The 23,158-nt window shown below is 41.4% G+C and overlaps 3 protein-coding genes across 6 annotated transcripts; 1 reads left to right on the forward strand and 2 right to left on the reverse strand.

The window, feature by feature from the left end:
• The first annotated feature begins 456 nt into the window (after positions 1 to 456).
• Positions 457 to 23,041, forward strand: LOC119899489 (MYCBP-associated protein-like). Of its 4 annotated transcripts, none has more exons than XM_038714054.1 (19): positions 457 to 612; positions 11,149 to 11,270; positions 11,412 to 11,570; positions 11,726 to 11,823; positions 12,005 to 12,173; positions 12,573 to 12,688; positions 12,837 to 12,987; positions 13,359 to 13,447; positions 16,335 to 16,459; positions 17,143 to 17,251; positions 17,699 to 17,891; positions 18,037 to 18,224; positions 18,349 to 18,495; positions 19,742 to 19,840; positions 20,049 to 20,176; positions 20,316 to 20,443; positions 20,538 to 20,677; positions 22,179 to 22,355; positions 22,815 to 23,041. In XM_038714054.1, the coding sequence occupies exons 3-19, from the start codon at positions 11,459 to 11,461 to the stop codon at positions 22,911 to 22,913; spliced, it is 2,268 nt and encodes a 755-aa protein (XP_038569982.1). In that variant the 5' UTR covers positions 457 to 612; positions 11,149 to 11,270; positions 11,412 to 11,458; the 3' UTR covers positions 22,914 to 23,041. The 4 variants fall into 4 exon arrangements, with proteins under 4 accessions (XP_038569982.1, XP_038569979.1, XP_038569980.1 ...); XM_038714051.1 differs by having other exon boundaries at positions 458 to 612; positions 13,335 to 13,447; XM_038714052.1 differs by having other exon boundaries at positions 458 to 612; positions 11,415 to 11,570; positions 13,335 to 13,447.
• Positions 1,484 to 6,542, reverse strand: LOC119899804. Its single transcript, XM_038714567.1, has 7 exons — positions 6,416 to 6,542; positions 5,677 to 5,858; positions 4,963 to 5,412; positions 4,485 to 4,862; positions 3,557 to 3,626; positions 3,148 to 3,316; positions 1,484 to 1,726 (listed from the first exon to the last, which is right to left on the reverse strand). Exons 1-7 carry the CDS (start codon positions 6,540 to 6,542, stop codon positions 1,603 to 1,605), a joined length of 1,500 nt encoding a protein of 499 aa, XP_038570495.1. The 3' UTR covers positions 1,484 to 1,602.
• LOC119899488 lies at positions 5,788 to 9,458 on the reverse strand. Its single transcript, XM_038714050.1, has 2 exons — positions 6,416 to 9,458; positions 5,788 to 5,858 (listed from the first exon to the last, which is right to left on the reverse strand). Exon 1 carries the CDS (start codon positions 9,260 to 9,262, stop codon positions 6,551 to 6,553), a length of 2,712 nt encoding a protein of 903 aa, XP_038569978.1. The 5' UTR covers positions 9,263 to 9,458; the 3' UTR covers positions 5,788 to 5,858; positions 6,416 to 6,550.
• Positions 23,042 to 23,158: the final 117 nt, after the last annotated feature.

Genomic DNA, 23,158 nt, shown 5'->3' on the forward strand with positions numbered 1-23,158 from the left:
CTCAAATGCAGACAAATATCTTTTTAGATATAAAAATATAGTAACCTAGGCCGATATATAACTCTATCTAACTTTATTAGGCTATATGTTTGTTTTATTTATTATATATGTTAGGCTACCATATTTTAATTAACTATCCTATCTGTTAGGATCTGTGTGTGTAGCATGAAGGGACTACGAACTTTCCTTTCGTTAGCCTATTCAACCTTGTGTTGTAGCTTTAATGATAAATAGGCTAAACATCTTTGCATGTGTAAACTATTTTTGCCTTGCTCATGTTCCCATTTTTTTCCCTTTTCTTTTCTTCATACAGTAGGCAATGAGCTCATATCTTGTCCCAGATTTATTAGCCCTATAATTCTTTGTTTATTGTTGTTCCTGTTCTTGTTCTGTTCTTAAATAAGAATCTTATTTAACGGCTCTGGTTTCGAGGCGTCCCGTTGCCATAGTTACGGTTAGAGAAGGCTACCTGAAGCTGAAGAGAAGCTAGCTTGATTAGCACTTCTAACTGAGGCTATATTAGTTGTTCTTAACTATTGCTTTCGCGGTAGTTAGACCAAATGAGTCGCGGAGAGTCACCGGAAAAGGAGTTAAGAACTCTAAATCACCCAGGTCAGCCTACAACCTTCTGTGTCTCTATGTCTGCCTCTTCCCCTCCTCTCTTTAAGCTAACATTAAGCGTTTGTCACTGTGACCTCTTCACCTGCGCAGCCTCTCTTATTTTTATACAGTGGTAGAAGAAGAACTTAAGTAAAATTAGCAATACCACAGCAGTATGAAAATACAAGTCCTGCGTTCAAAAATGTAGCCTCGTCGAGTTCATTACCATTTAGTCATTTGGCATGTTAAAGTTAGGCTACTTTCATTTAACGTTAAGGACCAAACACAGCATCAATAAAGCATCAATACAGTAAGTACAAAAATATTAGCAACAAAAAGACTTAAAGCAGTGGCACATTTAATGGCAGATTATTATATTTTGTTGTCCCACACACACACACACACAACCAGTAACCTACCTCAAAATTGTGTCTACTACTTGAGCCTAAATTTGAGTACATGTGCCTACACTGTTAGAAATTTCTTGTAATTTTACAGGAAATTCCTGGCTAATAGTTGCCGTAAATTTACTGTAAACAGTATACAGGACTGTTATTGTAAAATAACTACAACAAGTACTGTACTTCCTGTAATTTCACAGGATATAATACTGTAAATATTACAGCAAAATTTTATATTTACGGCAACTCAGTAGCCAGGAATTTCCTGTAATTTTAGGGATTTTCTGTAATTTCACAGGATATAATACTGTAAATATTACAGCAAAATTTTATATTTACGGCAACTCAGTAGCCAGGAATTTCCTGTAATTTCACAGGACAGAATATTGTAAATATTACAATTAAATGTTGTAACTTGGATAAATGTTCTCTTTCAGACTTCTGCAAAGAAAAACAAAAAACTTTTTTTTTTTTTTATATATTTTTATTTTCTCTTAAAAAACAGAGTGCACAATGCACAAAGTATTAGTGTACCAAACTGGTTGAACATGAGTTGTCAAACATACTAATGTCCCCAATGTCCCCTGCCCACTAATGTCCTCTAATTTCCCCTGCCCACCAATTCAAAATCCAGCAGTTTCCTCAAAAGTGTGCAAACTGGTGCATTCAGCCCTCGCCTTTTCTCTGCCTTGCTGCCCGTCTGGGGATTTATGCCGCAAAAGGCTCTGAAAACAGGGGGGAAAAACACACTTATCAGGTAACATTTAAGACAGATATGACATGGTCATAACCATGACATGAAACATTAAGGGATCTTTATGAATGACTGAGTGCTTGTGTGTGTGAGACTGAGAGTCACTGTAGGCTATATGAGTATGTGTGTGTCTGTGGCTTGGCACGATCGATGCAAGGGTCTGCGATGCGAGTGCACCGGTTGGAGTGGTGTGCATCGGATAGAAATTGGGCTGAAACCGTGATGCATCTCCCTTTAAAAGCTTTGCATCAGTAAAATCTGCTTTCCTATTTTATATAGGCCTGTATATTTTTTTAATATTATTTTCATTCAATTTACTTTCATATTTACCTCAGCCATTTCCCAAACGAGCAGACTATTAGATGTGGAGGGGTAGGTCTATTTTCAGGTCTAAATTCATGAGCATTGTTTACAAATAGAAAGATCTCTAAACTGTGATTTTAACACCCGAGCTACAGCGGGCCTCTACACGCGAGTATTACGCTGAATTCTACGCACTCGTGGATTCAACCGATGTCAGCGATTCTGGCTACACCAGGAACGTGGACAGCGCAGACCCAGCACACGCGTGCTTTAAAATAGGAATTGGTTCTATTTTTCCACGCACTCGCACATCACGCATCTGTGAGTGAGAGAAAACTTTCATCTTGTTGGATAGCTGCACATTGTTATAGCTAGCAAACACAAGTCCAACCCTACTCTGCTTCTGATTGGCTAAACACGTTTTTTGTGTGTGAGAGCTGCCATAGGTTTTGGGGAACTCAAATGATAAACCTTTACGAATATCTATCCTGCTGAAAATTTCTTCACAACTGTGTCACGCCGGAGATCCGGCATGGTGCCGGAATACTTTAACCCCTGAGTATGTGCCTGTGAGAGATTGAGTGAGTGTCTGTGTGTGCGATCGTCAACCATCTCTCCCCATCCCCTCGCTCGTCCCCTTCTCACTAAATTGGATAGCATAATTAGATTTTTTTCTTATAACTGCAAAGCAATGTGTAAAATCTGATCACTCAAAATGCGAAGTAATATGCTTTTGTATTTGTATTAAGTGACTTACTGACATCCCAAACTCTAACAAAAAATGTAAATTACAGAAAAGTTCCCTTCATATATCAAGTCATTGCTTATGGAGGTATATTTGAAGAAGAAATTTGAAGTCTCAGAGAGAAATGTTTTAAGAGTTGCAAACTTGTAGACTTTTTTGTCTCTCCCACAAACACAACAGTTACACCTTCTCAAATTCTTCATTGCAGGTTCACAAATCCTATTCTACAAATCACAAATTAAGAAACTCGTACGCTCACATTTTGTATACGAGTTTCTTAATTTTAATACGTGTTTCTTAATTTAAGTTTCTCGTTTTTATGACAATGCCATTTTTAAACTCACCTCTGAATGAATTCAAGTGTGCTTGCGGCTTCTGCTGGATATTGCAAGTTGAAGACATAGTAGGCAGCGAAGACTGCTGCCAATCCATGCAGGAGGTTGCTGTGGGGCCCCATCACACATGCTCCTTCCATGGACATAACCCACATATCTGCACCGCGCAGTATCTCTCCTGAAACCCATTAACAATATGATAACTAAAAGCTGCACAACACACTATTGCCACCTACATGAATTCATTAATGTTCAAGTGGAGAAAGACTCGCACACCTCCACTTGAACATTATCTCCTTTGACCCCCGCACCCTCCATCAACAACTCAAAGAAAGACATTTTTTAGGCGCAACAGTCCTCCCTCAACCACATGAATTCATTAAAGAATTAACTTCTACAAAATAAGGGAAGATTATACCTGGTACAACTAATCGAGGTGTGCTTGGCAGACTGACAGCTCTCTCAATATCAGCAGCCGTGGCAGAGGGCTGGAGAATAAAAACCATAAGTTAACCATGAGTACGTTGAGTAAACAACGACAAAGAAAACTTGCCCCAAGAGCTGTAATGTTCTACTCAACACCAAGGGGAAAATCAGCTTCAATTTATGGTGCCAAATCTAGAAACAACTGCACATGGCAAATATTTATTTTAAATATGGATGCCATGTCAATAAAACAGTAAATTAAAATTATTTTATGAACTATATGGCAGGAAGCAATGGCTAACCCATCAGAGTATAGCCTGGATCAGACCACGGACTCAGCCCACTTCGCTAAGTAGGCTCCGTCTCGGGTCTGCATTCCCCATTCCGAGCAACAAGTACAGCCAGACCGGAAGAATGTTAGCCCAATGACCGCTGGGGGTGGACGGGACTAAACGTGATGAACCAATCAGCCCAGGGCCCATTTTCAAGCAATATCTGCCTGTGCGCTGACTGCCTCGGAGAACGGAGAATATAGATTGAGGCAGTTTTAGTAAAAAACAGACGGTTTACTGGAATAACTGCTCTGAAACCAGTACAGTATTCTGCATGGAGAGCTTTTTTAGAAGGGGCGACGTTTTGGAAATGGGAAGTTTTCTTTTGAAAAGGTATCTAAAGCCCTCCAACTTTGTAAACGCTTTGAATGAGACGGGTGTCAGACTGAAGCGCTAGCTTTGGTCTGATACTCAGGCTGTTCAGAGTCTATATAATATTAGAATAACTTGTGCAAAGTGTCCATAGCAAAGGATGGGGCTGGTGACTGATTTCTGGTAATTAACAATTACAAAATAGCAGGACGGAGATGGGAGGGAGAGAGTGAGGGAATGGTTAATTTATGGATATGCACTGCAAGTTATACTCACATCAGCCGTAAGGAAGATACCATCCCCCTCCTTGAAGTGAGCAAGCAGGCACATAATGGTGCAGATAGCTTTGTTGCCACTCTCTTCATCGTAGGCTTCCAGAACCTTCCCCACTCCTGGTGTCTTCTGCTGTTGGAAGTACTCTATGATGTTCTGACTCCTGTTGTCTATGGCAGCTGGCAGCTTCTCCTGGATTGGAATTCCGGTCAGTTCACTGAAATGCGAGAACAGGCCCTTCAAGGAGAAGAGAAAGGGCCAGTCATCCTTAATTTTTGAGACGCTGTGTGGAGGGTCAGCATTGAGATCACAACGCTGGAGAATGTAGGTTCTCTGAAGCCATCTCTGAAGCGCTCCTCTCTCCATGCCTGACATTCCTTCCTAGGGGTCGGGGGAGTCAAAATTTGGATGCATCAATACTCAAAAATAAAATGTAGGTTTGTGTCTAAGGATGCCTAAATATAATTTCCACTATTCCTACCTGGGCATATAGCTGCTGCATCTGAGTCTTCATCTCTTGTAGGGTTTCATCAGTCTCCCCTGAGGGGAGTTCTTGAGGTGCCCATCGGACACATCCATATTGATCAACGGGACCTCTTCCATTTGTCCTCGCCTGCCGATTGCTGTGCTTATTCTTCCTTAACCGTGCCAATGTGTTGTTTCGGTTGACATGCTCGATTCTGGTTTTTACTTGCTGGACGAGCGATGCCCCAGCTGTATTTTCATCATCATCCACATCCCCAAAACATGTGGGGTACTTCTGTATTATATCGTTTACAACTTTCAAACAGATCCCTCTATTTGGATTTGCATTGTGCACCCTCATTTGATCGACAAGCTCTCTGACCATCGCTCTTCTGGCAGCAGGATTCGGTCTAGTAGAATTTGCAATGGCTGACTGAATCTCTGGCGTCATCTTCTCCCAGTTAACCTTCAAGGATGCAAACAGAAAATGGCAAAAAAAAGAGAGGATACAAGGATATAAGCTTTTACGGGTGCATTTATAGTCAATTTCAGCATCAGACTCAAATGAAGCCCAATCTTATAACATAATCTGAGAAACAACAAACATCGGCCATTGCCATCGGCCACATTGCTATTTTGAACATCGGCATCGGCCCAGAATTTTGCCATTGGTGCATCCCTATTGAGTAGAATAGAAATATATTTTAGAAATCGCCAAGACCCGCCTCACCTTAAAATGTACAGGCCATGGTGTGCGTGGTGAGGGCATTGGGTTGGACGTTCGGGGTGTCTCAGGTGAGGAGAGTTGTGGACTTCCCACGGGGGACAGGGTGAGGAGTTGTGGACTTCCCACGGGGGACAGGGTTGAGGAGAGTTGTGGAGAGCCAGGAGGAGACAGGGCTGAGAAGGAACCTGAAAAAATATTTACCATTAGACCCCTATGATCCAGACATATTATGGTATATTTAAACACCAATCATATTTTCTATAAAATAAAACCATTAATTTTTCTTTTATTTCAAACTTTTTGTCGTGGTAGCCCCAAAAACAACTGTAGAAAGCCACCTGACAGCCAAGGTCATATCATGTCACGCTTCAAAAAAAAATTTGATTGGTGACAAGGGTGGGAATTCCATTTGGCCATCGATGTTGCAACTTTTAGGGCACAAAACAAAAGTGGATTTCACAATCTGCCAAACACATCAGTTAATACATCACGCCACAATCATACCATATAAAAAAAACAAATCACATGCTGAGGGTGCTTGGAGTGAATTTACAAACGCACCCTAGGTTTACAAGTTCAACTGTGAACATTTCGATGTGTAGCCTAATATACTTAGAATTAACAGTAACAGTTAAATCATTAAATAGGACGAAGGGTAAAAGTGCCTTGCATCCCTCCATGCAGATGACCACCCCCATCCCAGAACCACCCATAGAACCCGAACCACCCAACCTACGGTTACCTTGAGATGAAAAGGCACGGAGAAGCTTTCTAGACTGGACCACACGGAGAAAGGGCAGAAGATTTTCTTCACTTAGAAGGCTCACATCCTCCTTGTTCTCCACACCAAGTTCTTCCAGGCCTGCCATCAAGGTAGTTAGTGTGTCTGCGGGGAGGTCCGGGAGTACTGCCAAGACAGCCCTCCTGAGCTCCTCTTGTGCTGCAGCCATGTCTCTGCAAAGGAGTGATGGAGACAGATCATTGTAATGTCACACATTGTGTAGGCAGGCAAAGGATAATAATCCAGTAGATCATCATGCCTCATGCAAACAAACTGCTCTTGAGGTGTCCCCAAAACACTATAGACCCCAATGTCCCTCAACTTAACAAAACAATATTTTTCTGAGACAAATGACACAGAGCCATGGTGCACAATGACCAGCTCTATCTTGCCAACCTCCAACTCTTCTTCAGTTTTCCCCAGCAAAATAAACATGCCCTTTTTGTATGATGTGCCCTTCACCGTCACTGTGTGAGATGCTACTGTATCTTTAGATTCAAAATGCAAACCAACAACAGCCTCTCTGATTTTGTCGCTGTAGTCATTTACATAGAATGTCATCTCTTTATCCAGTAACACACTCGGCTGAAACATTTTACCTGCACTCAAGTATGCCTGGAAGAGCTGGTGTCTCTCTGCGACTGTCTTGCAGATGTTCTTGAAATTATGTAACTTCCTAGCACATCTTTTGAAGAATGTGTGCTTACTCTCAAACCTGAGAGTCCAAAGGCGAATAAGGGGACCAAAGTGTGTAATGAGCTCTGGATAATGAAGTAAATAGTGATGTTTGGGCTTCAGGGGCTCATTGGGAAAGAGCTGCCTTCGAAAGTAGATATACTCCTCAATGAGTATTTTAAGGTAAGCAACCTGATCTGTAGTGATTGCTGGTGCACAAATGAGCTCTACAATTTCTCTGAGCTGCAGCACAAGTTGCCAGGCACCATTCTCACATGGATTCCTAATCCTATCTCCTATCAGGAGAGGGAGCAAACGCAGGAAGCACCAGTTCTGGACTGCATGTCCACCAAGTCTTCTGCTACCTGGTGAAACATCGGCTGGTTTGTCCTGGGCATCATTTCCCTGATAGTTGAACTGATCTTTGCACCTGTTCAGTTGTGTATAGTTGAAATGTTTCTCCTCAACTAGATGACCAATCAACAAACTAAGGTCACAGGAAACAATGCCTTCAAACAGGTCATGGCCAAGACATGGGGGTAATCCAGGCTGGCAAACATGAAAGAAGGACAGTTGGTTAAAAGGAGAGTTTGACTTGATACCACATTCAGAATTTGTACCAGTGTTTTCTAATTCTTGTAGATGATTCAGAAAAGACTGTTCTGTACGCTTGTTGCCACATAATAATGGAGAGCTCTCAAAAATTGATCTTTTTATATCACAATACCTGCAGAAATAATGGCTCACACTAAAGTTCTCAACAAATCCGCCAATACAGTGAGACCCTAAATTGTCACCAGAAATAGCACACAGTCGACCTCTGACAATTTGTCCATTATTTATCTCAATGCCAGTTTCCTCAAGAGCTTTCAGGTCTTTAATGAGGGGCTCAAATACCTTGTCCATCCCAAAATATTTGAAGTCCTGCTCCTTACACAAGAGAACAAGCTGCATTTGATCTATGGATGATCTGTTATGAGGCAAAATATCTGTTAAAGTGAGATAAACTGCTAGAATCTTGTGTTTCTTTTTAGAAGAACCAAGTGGATTAACCACTTCAAATGCATCCTGATAAAGTATAAGACCAAGAGAAGATGGCTCCGCTTTAAATAAAGGGTTGCACTGAGCTCCCTTCCCGTCATTTACATCTTGGAAAATACCCTCTGATGATGGTGTGGAATGTGTTGCTGCATACTGTTCCTGCATGGACTTGCTTTTAAAAAGTGCAGCCAATGTTTCTTTAATAGGCACATACTGGGCAAACGATTCCTTACCTTTCTCATTGATACCTAATAACTGAGGCACCGGCTCAACATAATTAAAATGTTTTTTAAAAGCCGTCTTTCTTTTCTGGTCTGTGCTCAAAGGCCCACTGTTACAGGCTGTGAGGAGATCATCTTTTCTCATTTCATCCATAATGTTACTAATTGTGGCCTCTGGGATTCCAAGGACAGTTAGTTTCTCACTCAAGGTATTAAGCAGATTTGTCAGACTGACATGATGGACATCTTGATATCCCTCAATAATAGTTTGTATTGTAGTAGCCGGCAATAGTAGTTTAGCCTGAAGTTTTAGATAGAAAAGTGTGATATTCTGAAGAAAGACAGATTCATCAACTGCAACAGGTACTTCTTGCTCATCATCAGAATAATTAACGTTAGATGGTTCACACTCACTCACTGATTCACTGGCAACAGGTCTTTCTACATTAGAGGGGTTTTCTACATGTTCAGCACTGTCATTGCGGTGCTTCTTAGAAAGATGGGATGCAAAACTCGACAAAACAGAGAACCTTCTATCACATCCTCTAAATGGGCATTCAACGTGTAACCCTTCACGCAAATGTGACCTCAAGTGACAAACTAGTAAAGATGATGTTTCACACCTTACTGCACAAAAGTCACATTGTATAGGAGTACATGGTCGCTGACTATTCCTCAAAGGCACATCTGCTTTGTGGTCTCTGTACATGTGAGCTTTAAGTACAGGAATTTTAACATACTGTCTGGAGCATTCAGGCACACCACACTGATATCTGTAATTAGCACTATTACTATGCAACTTAATGTGCTGAGTAAACTCACAAACTCTATTAAATTCCTTACCACATGTGCTAAACTTGCAAGTGAACATTTTGGAATTGTGTGAAGCTTGCTAGCAGCTAGCTAACTTTAGTTGGCTGTTGGTCGAGCTCACCCTCACAACACGTGGTGGTTGTCTGAAAATGTTCGGCAAAACGGACAAAAAAACCCCGATAGAAATATATACGATAATGTTATAAAATCTGTTCTTGATATGCTTTAACAGTTATAAGAAGATAGCAAACATAGAAGCTACCTTTTTACGGCTAACTCACTGACAGGAGGCAGACGTGACGTTCTTCTCAGAAGTCAAGAGCGCAATAAAAAACTTACAAACAGAAAAATTGCTCAAATACTGACGTTCGAATAACGTTATTCCCTCCAAAAAAAACACATATATTCGAACATCTGGTTGCGCATTTTGCACATTACGTCAATTACAGCAGAAATTAATACCAAGAGACATAACTACTTGTAACGTTATAGGTAGTTTATTTAGGATTAAACCTATTTGGCAGCGTCAATCGCCAAGACCGCAGAGCAGACCTCACTCTCACTTTCGTCTCGCAGGCGCTCTTTCTCTAAATGACAGCCCTAAATGACAGTCGCGCTAGCTAGCCGATCCATCCAAACAGTGAAAAAACCATGTTGACGTTACTTCAGGCAGATTAAAAATAGCATCAGTTTGTGATGAACAAGGTAGCTAACGTTAGCAACTACCAGTACATACCTGATTTCATGGGACTGATGGAGGAAGAAGCGCGTTAATAATGTTAGCTACCTTATCATAAAAGCACCTATTTCTGCCCATGCCCTAACGTTATTTCCAATTTAGCTAAACCACAAGGGGACAGCCGACTTTATGTTAGCAAATCAAAGCAGACGAAACCGTCACCATCCAATCAGATTATCAGAAATAATAACGTTATATGATATAAAAAAGGGTAACAGTAAGTTACATAACGTGAAGTTAACTTACCTGCGTCCCAGAATGTTTGCTTCTTTTTTTCTTCTTGAACGATGTCCGTTCTCGAATGTCCGTTTAGAACTAACCGCCTAAAAATTCAAAATTCCGATCGCGGTGATTCCATGATGCAACGCGGTGCATGTAAAACCATTGTAAAACTCGGCGTGTACAGTGTAGTTACAATAATAATACAGGACTGTCCATTAATTTCCCATGATGCATTGCCACTTACAGTAAAAACACAAATACAATACATTGTTGTAAGATTTACTGTATAAATTACATCAATTGCTAACAGTGTACTTAGTTGCAACCCCCCACTGTTTTTTGAGAGTCAGAGTGGGAAGCAAGGAGTGGATCTGAAGCTTCAGTTTGGAGGCAGAACTACACAGAGTCTTAGCCAGAAAATAGGTCAATATCAGTGGCTTTTGATTGATTCTTTTGCAAATACATATCCTCCAAAGCGCTCTAGCAATTTCTTCCCTCAATGGCCAAGGGTATCTCTAAAGCAGAGCACTTACCTGAAAAACTGTACTGAGTCTGTGAAAGGGAAGATGGAGGAAGTGAAGCAAAACATTTATCAAAGCCAAGGACAAATAATTGGTATCGTGGCCATGGAAACTATAATCAGTCACTGTTGGATTAAAAGAAATTAACATAATTGCATAACCATGTCAATGTCCCAGGGTAATCGCTCATCTCTGTGTGTGTATGTGTGTGTGTGTGTGTGTGTGTGTGAGCACTGATGTATTTTGTGCACAACGAAATAGAACTTCTTTTCACTTTTTAAAATGTTAAAATCAAGGCATCGGTAATTACCAGCATGAATCATAATCTTTGTGTGTAGGGATTGTACAGAGAGATCTCATAGTTAAAAAGTATTTAAACGCCCAGTTTGACATAACATGGCATTACTCACACACACACACACACACACACACACTGTTGTCATTTTCTTGACCCTACTCCAGAGAACAAGAAGCTAAAAACGGAGGAGGAGCTGAACATCTCGGGTGATGACCAGTCCACGAAGTCTACTCCTAAGGGTGGACGTATCCAGACTCGGGACATTCACCCACGGGACCTCAATAACGTAAACCACCTTCATCCATATATAGTATTTACCATTAGTTGGACAATGACTTTATGACTTTAAAATACAAATAGTGTGTGTGGCATCAACTTCCATATTAAAGCAGTTGTTGTATGTCTAACTGAGTATGTGATGTAACAGCAGTTTCATATACCAAAGCCACCCAAGAGCCGTCAAAAACAGTGCTCATGGCTTGTGTGCGTAAGACACAGCCAGTTGATGGAGTTAGGAATGCTATGCAAGGGGCGGTGGCTCATGCAGGGAATCTGGAACCTGACTCTCAACCTCTGGACTACGCAGGTTAGTTGTATTCCTTTGCCCTTATGGATAAATAACATACTGCATATTGAATGTTTTGCCATAGTTAAAAAGAGGTATCCTACTCATAAAATGCATCCTTGAGGATTAATGTGCTGTTTTTGTTGTCCCTCTACTTCTCTTTTCATGGTTGGAAGGACTTCGGTTTGATGAGCATGGGATGATTCTGGCACACAGCATCCTGGGTAGTTTAGAGGATTTCAGAAGTTATTTGGAAGCCAAAGGGGAAACTGAGGTACATTGAGAAAATAATATAATGGGACACATGAAAGGCAAACATTTTTTACATACATTATTTAAAACGTATCAACCAAGGGCAGCTCACATTATGTAAACTAACAATTCAACAGCAGTACTTGGACTGTGTTACTATGTTAGTCACCTGTGGTTCCCTCTATCCTCCCTCCACCATGCAGTTGGTGAAACGAATACCAAAGTCCCACGCTGATACTTCATCTGAGACCCGTGGGAGGTATCACTCTGGACGTGGGATCCCTTCAGACCACAGAAACATCCAGAGTAATGCCCTGCAGCATTGGCATAAACATATGATGCAGCGCAGACAGCAGCAGGGCCTCTTATCTGGTGAGCTGATGAGAGTGCACAGAAACCTGCACCAGATGGAGATCAAATTTGCATTATTATTACTGTCCGTTTACAAATGCAGGGATGTGAGAAGCCACAATAAGCTAATTTACCATGTATTTAATAACATTAACAATAGACCAGTACCACACTGGCATTGTATTAGTTAAGAAAAAATATTTGAACCTGAATCAGGTGTTTATAAATGAAGAAACTATATAGCAGAATCCCAAGTGAGGTTTCTTATTTTAAGCAAATTGAAGAGCATTTTATTTGCTTATTTGTATTTGTAGCATTTGATTTCCTAAGCTTGCATTAATGTCTCTTGTCTGTCTGTATGTCTGTCTGTCTGTCTGTCTGTCTCTCTATTCATCTGCTGCACTTTTCAACTCTTTGAAGACTTGCTCGACAGACCAGTCGAAAACTTACTGATGAATCAAGATAACCGTTTCAGAGAAGCTCAGGAGCAGAAGGAGTTTCTAAACCAAAATATGCCACTCATCCAGTCTGGATATGTATGACACACATTTGCTTACTCTGGTTTACTTTCGTCAGTCATGCTCCTATGTCACACTAGTAATAGTTCTACAATAACTAAAATCTCTAAACCAGATTTTCTCTGTAGCTTCTTCATTCAAATGTATCGGGATTTCTTTGTCTTAGGGTTACCGAGTGGGCAGTGAGTTTTGGAGTCTCCCCCAGCACTACGGAGATGAAATGAGTGGCATCACAGCCACGCTGACAAAGACAGAGCAGGGCAAACGGGAACCTGTCACACATGTAGCGCAACCGAGGAGCATACGCCAGGAATCAGGTGCACACAAACATGTACAGCACGCCATGTCCAAGTTTTTTCCTTCAGCCATGTTCCCGACCCTGTTCCTTCTGATTGTGCATCTACATGAAACCTAGTGTTGTCCTAAAGAAATTTTAAAAATGTGTTGTGAAGTTGACAGTTAAACTGTCCACTTCTCCCTCTGATGAGACATTTTTAATAACCACACATCAAGAGCAATGCCAGAACATCTTCAAATAAGCTAATGGAAGAAGATGAATGGATAACAGAGGTAATGTAAACTGGTTGCATCCAAACAACAAAAGACAAAGAAGGGGGGACTCTAAACTGAGAGTAACTATGCTTTCTCTGATTCCCTCCTGTAGGAATAACTGAGACTCTACGTCCAGCTTCTCGGACTTGGGATCAGAGTGCATACCTGCAGCACCAGTGTCAGGCGCTCGGAGAGGTTCTAAGGGACGTGGACATCAAAAAGCCGGTAACACATATTTGTTACGGACAAGCCATATGGACAGTAGGAACATATAAATATATTTTGGTAGATCAGAATAGTCCCTACCAAAATATGAGTGAATGAAACACTATATTTATGTAGGCTACAGTGCTGTAGTTGGAGGGAAGTGGTTGGGGTAAATGGCGGACATACCAAGCGCAGGACTGTCAAACCAGAAGTTAGTGTTTACGTCCAGGCTCCTGTCTGTTGTAAGGTCTCTGCAACAAAAGCACTTCATTGGTCATGGTTAGGAAAGGATCATGATTTTGGTCGAAAGTCACTGCAGAATTTTTCTGTACTAGTGCCAGTGCCAGTGTCTATAAAAATGCTGAATAATGCTGTAGTCACTACTAAGTGGATAGTGTATTGCTAGATTGCGTTGGAAAATAAATAAATTGTCAGTGAACATTTTACTTATGTTCAGTGTTAAAATTTTTGCGACTTGCCATTTCCTCATTATGTTAATAGAAAACATAATTTGGTCAGCATTATGTTTTCCTCAAAACACAGACCTATGTGCTTTTGCAAACAAATTGTATATTAAATGTAATTTCTGGGAGACGGGACTGTATATGGACACACATCCTATGTTGTTGTTATTTAGCATTTCTGAGGCTATTGTAATGAAAAATCAGTTAGTTTTATTTTATAAAAATAATTTTCCTCTCAGTCACTTCATCCTGGTGTGGGTTGTTGTTTCCCTATGTATCTAGAGACTGAAACCTACGACCCTGCTATAAACATGTCAAAGTTGGAGGTGTGTGATGCCTCCAGCGTATCTTCTGGAGTTATTATCTAATCCTGTGCCCCTCCCCCCAGACAAAATCGAGACAACTGTACCCCCACCTTTTTGTTGCCTATATTTCTTTGCACTTTGGCAAATGGATTCCATTTATACCGAATTAGATGTTAGCAGTTAATTTCTGCAATGTACCCATAGCTGTACAGGTAACTATCGCTGGATTATACTTAAAACTGTGAGGCCAGGTGAAGGGACTGGTGCACGCAGGTGTTTTGAAAACAAGGGGAAGTTAGTTGTTTGGCCTGTCTACTGACACAGTCAACAGTTGGAGATGCAGCAGTGGCTGTGACACACAGCCCATGGAAATAATAAGGTATTTAAAAACCACTCGATTGTCGCAATTTAGGTCAAGAACATTCCTTCTCAACTCATTGAAAATACAGACGTGATACACATATCTTCAGGTTCAGTGTGACTTTATTAGGAAATATCAGTATCACAATGGCCCTCTCAAACAAGGGCTCCATCTGACCAATCTGCTTAGAAATCATTGAAATAAGGCACTCCTTATAACTCCAGAATTTGCCTGAGAATCACCACGTTTTTAAGTTTTCATTCATGTTACAACCGCTGATATAACCTGAAAGCTGTGACGCAACAATCCACATCACACATGATTTACATAACCCATTTTTTCTGTTCTCTCAAACAACGTACCAGAACCTAATTTCATATGCACAGCACATATCTAGATTGTGCATATTTTGTTTCAACACAAACAGCTTCATTATTAAAACCTCTCATTGTCCAACCACACATCTCACTGAAGCTGCTCCCATCCTCAGGACTCTCTGTCTCTAGCTGCTGGAGCTACTAGATGGTCATGATCAGTCTGTATTTTCACAAACAACCTGTGAACATCCAGTCTTGGGCACACTGTTCTTGATTTTCTACAAGGAACAAACCACAATTCACTGGCAAGGCAGTCGACCATGCCCACACAAATACACATGTGCGTGCAGGAGCAAGGACAAATATGTGATGGTATATTTTATTACCTCTAAAATCTAAATTCAGAATCTGTACACACATGCCTAATGGGATTACTGAAGCACTGCAGCCCTTCCATAAACATGTCTGTCCGTTCACAGAGATGGCAAAGTTATGAAATCTGGAGCGTGTGCAGTCGTAGAGTGGCTCTGTTGAGACCAGTGGGGTGACAGTGCTGAAGAAAAGGGACTGAACGTGCCTTACTGCTCTCTCTGAATTGCAATTACTCCATCATCAGGGGCAGGAGGTTCTGGTGTAAACACTTAGACAAATGTGCACGTCGTTGCACAGCCAGTTCCCATTTAATTCTATTAAAACCCTGAGTAACAGGTGCTGATTAAGGGAAGGTTTATTCAAATCATTGTCTCTCTTTTACACAATCTGTGACATAATATGGTAGCAGTGTGTTCTGCCGTGCTGGTGGCTAATGTGATGCTGAGGAGATTTCGGGGTCTGAAGCACCTTCTGAAAAAACACAGACAGAGACAGATCGTCCTCTCAGGAGCTGACTTATCCATGGCTTTGTGACATACGTGTGAAGAGAGAGAGAGAGAGAGATGAGGGGGACAGTCTGGGGATATTATGAGAGAAAACAGAGAGAAGAAGGTAAGTACTTAGGTGGCAACTTAGGAGAGAAAGATGTGGAAGGATATCAAGCCTCCAGTGTTATTTAAAAGTTTCACTCTGCCTATCACATGATATAGTGGTAGAGTTCATGGCAACATTCAGATGTGTAATATTGTTAGGGGAGGGGACATAAAGCAATACAGTATAGTAGAGTAAATACGAATGTAAACTTTCACTTTTTAAAATGTTAAAATCAAGGCATCGGTAATTACCAGCATGAATCATAATCTTTGTGTGTAGGGATTGTACAGAGAGCTCTCATACTTAAAAAGTATTTAGTGCTCTGCTTTAGAAAAACTGAAGGAATTGAAGGTTTCATTAGACACCTAAGTCTGACCTCTCTGAATGCGAGTAGACAGGACATGGACATACATTTTTAAAATAGGAACCAGAATGTGTAAGGGACACACAAAGCTGACCTCCTTCTGAGCACTCGTGTCTCTTTGACTACAGGATATCGCTGGATTGGAGGTGATTGGCTCTGGCAAGCCAGTCACAATTGTCACGGTGTGTCATAGTCCGTCAATGGAGAAGGAGAAGGAGGAGAAGGAGCACAAGGAGCTGAAGAAGGAGAACCTGTAAGAAAAAACTCTGCTCCTCTTTATTGATTTATTAGATGTTTGCCACACCTTCTAATTAAAGTCCAACTTTTTCTAGACTGAATTAGTTAACATCAGGCCAACAATGATGCCTTATTTCAAAGGCACTAAAAACACAATTGGTATCTCCAAAAGCCATTAATTCAACAGTGCATTCAACTCATTAATTAAGTCAGGAAATGCCATGTGACCATGTTGTGTTTACAAGTATTTGCTCAATCGCTGCTAAATATATAATTCAAACTGATATGGAAATAATGGAAACTAGGCATAAACTCCACTGTTTGTTCTTATTAGCAGCCTATTTAGTTATTCTAACATATCGATTTATTTTCCATTAATGTGGGACTTGCTTCTCCTCAATGTGTTGAAGTTAAATGTCCCAACATGTACTAAAAAGTCATGTTGTGAATCAGCTTACTGATGCTAAGTTTGAAAATGTCAATTTTTACAAGAAACGCTTGAATGCATCATGGCATTTTGTGGCGTGATCGTCTCATGTCAGGGAAGTTGAATAAGGCTCAGTCTGGTCTTCATCTCATGGGCTGTGTCCTTTGAAGAATGCAACCCGTGAATTGGGACACAGCTAATGATTAACTGACTCTTCGCTAATTTTCAAACTCATGGACTGAGTGGGACTGCTCTCTCATTGTCTTCCACAGTGATCCACTGGCACAGGATGAAGATGTCCGGTCAGATGCTCTGCTGATTCCTGCCTTGAGATTCTGTGGTCAGCTTGCTAGCTGGACTGGAAACTCTACCACTAACCAGGTACAGAACGGGCCTTAACACAGAAAAGTTCACTACACTTCAGTACACTTCCTGCATGCTGTTGTCTTAAAAAATTAATTTGGTATAATGTCCATTTCAACAACATTAATCACATCAGTACTTTGCATGTTTCCCTGAACTATGTTAAGCTACCATTTTTTTCAGAATTATGATATTAAATGTCTTTGCAGCCTCTCTTTATATGTAGGCTTTTAATGTGAAAAAACATTAGGGAGGTTTCGGACATTTTTTGAATACCAGCTCTAATATGACAATATACACATATACACACGGTATGTGTTTTACAGTGACATTTGTGTTTATATCTCGCACATACTACACACACACATATCAAAAAATAGATGGCTGGGTATGATGTTATTTGTTTTGGTGTCTGTATTGCCTTGGTTTCTGTCATCTCCTCACTCTCCACCACTCATCAATCAGGGAGAAGTAGGAATCAGTGCCACAATAATCTTTGAGGCCCTGACTGGAGAGAGATCCTCATCCCATGTGGAGTTGCACAATGAGGGCAGCACAGCCATCTTCTACAGCTGGCAGCAGCTTCCCGTGCCACGCAGCTTTCCAAACCTGCGTACACAAACAAAGAGTCCACACTTCTACTTCAACTCCTCCTCTGGTACACACAAACATAATCAGGCACCTGCTGCCACCATGCTTACGTCATACTCTGTTTGTCCCTGTGTCAAACCATCATACTGTATCTTTCAGCCAGCTCTCAACCTGACATTCTGCTTTCCATTTCGCTTCCCCTCCCATTCAAGGTGTGATCCTTCCAGGTGACACCCAGCGGTTGGAGTTCATATTCAAGTCCAAGGAGCCAGGCATTAAAAGTGAACTGTGGCAGCTCAACACCCACCCTGTTTTGCTCCAAGGAGCCTCCATGCAGGTCACATTGAGGGGAGTGGCTCTGTTCCAGGACAAAACCGCAGACCAGAGGCTTTTCATAGAGGTGGTGTACAATTAAACTGTGCCTGAAAGTGAGACATAAAGATGCATGAGCAGATGGCACTAAGGTTTTCATAACAGAAACCCATGTTTTATTTTGTCTGTTTTTCTGTTGTGTGCACGAGCAGACAAAGCTGGAAAAGATAGTGATGTTAAAGCTGTGTCGGTCGATCGTGTATGAGGTGCTGCAGGGGGTCCACACCCCAGAGAGACCCAGCTCTCCTGCAGAACTCTACATCACTGAAGACCAAGAGTTTTTAAGCAAAAACCCCAAGGTAACTCTTACAGGTGGAATTTCCTTACAGCATGCCACACTTTTCTTAGTGATCGGTGAAGTTGTGTTTGTTTGTTTTTTACAAGCCCTCCTTAGGACGTCAGTGTTTCCTACAGAGAATGATTCTACAAAATGTTTAAGTTGCATGTCTCATAGTTACTTCAGTTCAATCTGAATCTTAGTCACCCCACCCCATTCACTGGGAGATAACCTGTTAATGGACCCATTCATTGTGATGTTTGTTTTGATATTTCACTGGCTGTAGACACAGGTATGATTAGCCCATTATGGCTGCCTCTTCCCAACCTGGATTTTATCTTAGTCTTCATTAATTTTTTAGTTATATTATTGCCAATTCATGGTAGCTCATTAACTAATAATATATCATAACTACTAATATCTTAAATTAGTCACTGTTGCCTCTATACTGTACAAAAGAGGTCATGTTGCCATGACAGTGCAGTAGGAACCTGGATTTAACGGGGTTAATTAGGAGGCTAATTAGATTGGGCTTGTAAATGTAGTGCATGACTGTCTCCTTTGCTGTAACAGACAATAGCAACAGACATGGGAGGGAATAATTGGAAACAACACTGGAAAGTGTAACCAAACATTAAGAGGGAAATATCTCTTATTAGAGGTCATCTGATGGCTGTGGGGACAAAGGATCTCTGAATGCATCAGGAGATCTTTTGTCCCCACAGCCATCAGGCTTTTTAACACCTCAGCCAATGGCAGGTTTCCCCTCTTTCTCCTTTGTCCACTCACTATCTCTCTCTCAATACCCACCACCTTTACCCACTGGGCTCTGTGCAAAATTCAAGTACTATGTGGTCCTTTTATATCACCTTTAATTTATTTATTTATTTAAGACTTTTTTGTTTTTAACCCAGTGCATGCTGCATTATTACCTTCTTCTGTTCTGCATTGTCTCTAGTCTACTCTACATGGATATGGTGATACAGATTGTGTGACCTACTGGACACCTGAATTTTCCCAAGGGGGATAAATAAATTACCAAATATCATGATGATGGCTTTTCACATGGTCACATTTTATCACCACAAAGAGTGGCACACACATTTATTCTCTACCCTTGAGGAGAGAATAAAAATGATGACATGCATCATAGTTGTTAGAGGAGGATAACTATCAGTTGCGATGATCTTCCTGTAGCGAGACAGTAATTTCTCTTCTCTTGTGGTCACATGTTTATACTCTCATTACTACTCCATACATGGTTTTAGTTGCAGTACCGTCAGCAGGAAGTGCAGGATCTAAAGAGACTGTGGCAAGAAGTGAATCCAGGACACAACTGGGACTTCTCTGTTGATACACTACGACAGGTAGGAGATATTATACAGTGTTACGGTACATAATAACTTCGTCACTGCAAAGGAAGTATGTGAAGGAATAAATTCATCAGATTGATCCATTTAGCAGGTTATAGTCACACGGGCCTCTTTGAATGCTCTGTGTACCCTTCTGTAAAATATTATACCATGATAATGCATCAAACACATATTTGTCCGTTTATCTGTTCCTGTATGTAAGGTTATGCTGTCTCTGCCTGAGCAAGAGTCAGCTCAGGAGAAGAGCCTGGCCCAGCTCAACTCTCTGCTTCTGCAGCTTTCTGAAGCCCCTGGGCAGAAACACGACCGCCTCACTGCAGCAGCTGTGGGGTGAGGTATAAACACATATGAGTCATGCAGCAGCTCTATCATAGCATCTTGGCTCTGTCATACACACACCCACATATCACACCTGCACACCCAGTGTAGTGAGCTTACAGGTTATGGTGGTGTGTGGTGCCCCCTGCAGGCAGCAGCTGTGGAGGGAACTGCTGGACATGCTGGCTGCTGAGGCCATGGGGCTTAGAAATCTGCTGGGCCTTCCAGAGAGAGACATGTGGATTGATAAAAAGGAAGAATCAACAATCTCTAATGCTGGTGAGACTCACAGACTGGTGAAACAATTGGTGGAGACAAAAGATTGGTGAAGTACTGAATTCATACTGCTTACTTCTGTGTCCTTAAATCGCAGATGTGGCCAATTACAAAGATGAGAAGAATGACAAAATGGGAGGAGCAGCTGCTAAAGAGGGGAGGAGTGGGGCGAGGTCCAGATTGACAGATGACAACAAAGGAGAGTCCAAGTCAGAACCAACTGAAAAATCAGTGGAGGTGAGGCAGAAAAACATGTATGTGTTTGAGCAGCTGACTCGTTTTCGACGATACAGAGATGGGCTACTATAAAATGTTTTGCCACTTAGTGGCAGCAGATTCAAAAGTATATTAATTATGAGCATGAATGGAGCATGATGTTTTGCAAGACATGACACGTCACTCCAGCTGACTTTCAGCCGATCCAACCATGAGTCACCTTCATTGCTTCAAACAAGCTGTCACTTCATCATTCATTCATCTGCCAAAACATCTCGTTTTCTTGTTACTACTGATATGCCAAACAACACGGCCACCTACTGCCTGCATCTCAATAATGCATATACCAACAATACTATGTTCTATAGGCTTGTTTTCTGAAATAACATATTATATGTCATGGAGTGTGTGTGTGTGCTAGTTCCTGTTCTCCATAACTCTAAGGTTTTATTCTGCTCTCCACCTGAGACTTGGTTTTATTTATCGGAGGACCTGTGCCACCAAATAACTGTGTAACCAATATTCACACACACACACACACACACACACACACACGCATGCACGCAAACACACACACACACACTTAGTCTTCCCATTAAACGTAGGAAGCTAATGCTCCATCCAGTTGTGGTCTGTCCCCCAGAGAAGCCATTACAGTAGCTTAGCAATAGAATATGGTAGTGGCCATTGTGTTTGTGTGTTTTTGCAGTGTGACTGGTGGGATGAGATAACAAGCCAAAAACCTCACTTAGCACCCCTTTTAATGCAGGTGATTGTTTTTCTGCTCCCAAACAACATGCCACCCATCCTCATTATATCCACCGACTTAGCATTGTCCTATTCACAAATCTGAATTTCAGCAACTTCTCAGCGTCAGCACAGGGACTGAGAATGTTAATGAGGATGCTGACTGTGTTGTTCCCATGTAGACGAGATGCTGTGCTCTGGTGGCTCAGTTGCTCGTCTCATAAACGACGTTCTGGGTGTGAATCTGGCCCAGAACCTGTTATATCTCTCTTCTAATGGCCCATGCATCTATTGCCAGCCAACAGACTTAATTCCTAGTCTTCTTTGTACGCCTATATATTTTGCGGAGTGATTTTCTCCTCTGCGTGATGGTTGACTCATACGTAAGGTACAGCCTATTACTCACAGGGTACCATGGTAACAGAGCACTGTGTGAAAATGTGCACCTGCTCACCAATTGTGTGCCCAGGGTGTGAATTAATAGCACCTGGACTAGTCCAAGCCATCTGTGGTACACACACACACACACACACACACACACACACACACACACAGCTATACCCTTACTCAAACAATACAGGACATCCAATATATATGGGAGTTTTTTTACTGGTGTAAGATGCAATCAATCACTTAACAGCCAACTCAGAGTGGGAATTAGACTCTTCTGCATGCTTGGTAAAAACTGTCATTCATCTGTAATTTATACTAAAATCTTTCTCTCATTCCCTCTTTGTAACTCTGTCTGTCTTCTATCTGTCCATCCCGTGTACAGGGCAGCAAAAAGAAGGGCAAAAGAAAGGATGTAGTGGGGAAAGGCACTAAGGAAAAAAAATCAGGGAAGGCCTCGCCGACTCGCACCTGTCCAGAGAGCATCGGTCAAAAACCTCCTGATGCCCAAAATGCAGAGCTGAAGGTGATGGACATTTACAAAAGGCTCCTGCACAAAAAGGCAAGTCATTTAAGGAACTTTCCATACATTTTTTATTTTTGAAGGGGCATGCCACGGATTTTACACACTAAGTTCACTCGCCATGAGGGGTACGACTCAACCTGTGAAAACAAGTTGTACAATAGCTGCTTCCTAAGAGTTTGAGAAAATAACCCTGATGATGTCATTAGCATTATCTCAGGTTGGGTTTTAACAGAAAATCTGGATTACAAACTGGAGGAGAGGGCTTTGAAAGATTACGAAAGACAGTTGCATAATGGTAAATGTAGGATCCTGTGTTTTTGGAGCTTGACCCATACTAGGGATTAAAAGTCTGCTTTTAGTTTGACTGTTCTTTTCTTTTTAATTAGTCACTTTATAACATTATAATGTTGGGGGACTAAATCACTCCCATACCCCTTTAAAGTCCTATGTGCATCATATGAATACATTAATCTGATTTATTTGTCTATCTGGCAGGTTTATAATCTGATGGAAGGCCTGGTGGACAACCTGTGTGACCTGATGGATGAGCTGAAGGAGGGAGATGAACAGGACATACACTCTGTTAACACATGAGCTGCAGACACAGGAGCCCACTCAATGTGTACACCGCTAAATGTAATAAAAACGTATCACATAGGGTCATCAAATCTGTTTTACTATCTCATTTTGTTTTGAAATGAATAAACCTTGGAGTAATATAATTCTGCCTCATTCACTCTTCCACACTCACGTAGGGTAACGGTAGGCCTACCGCTGACTCTGCAAACGCCGCGCCCCCTCTTTTACGCTCCCCGTTGTGATCGCCGTGTGTGCTGTGC

Source organism: Micropterus salmoides, unplaced genomic scaffold (assembly GCF_014851395.1).
Source record: "Micropterus salmoides isolate LMB-PRFRI ecotype aquatic unplaced genomic scaffold, ASM1485139v1 Ms_hic_scaffold_12, whole genome shotgun sequence".
NCBI classification, from domain to species: Eukaryota; Metazoa; Chordata; class Actinopteri; order Centrarchiformes; family Centrarchidae; genus Micropterus; species Micropterus salmoides.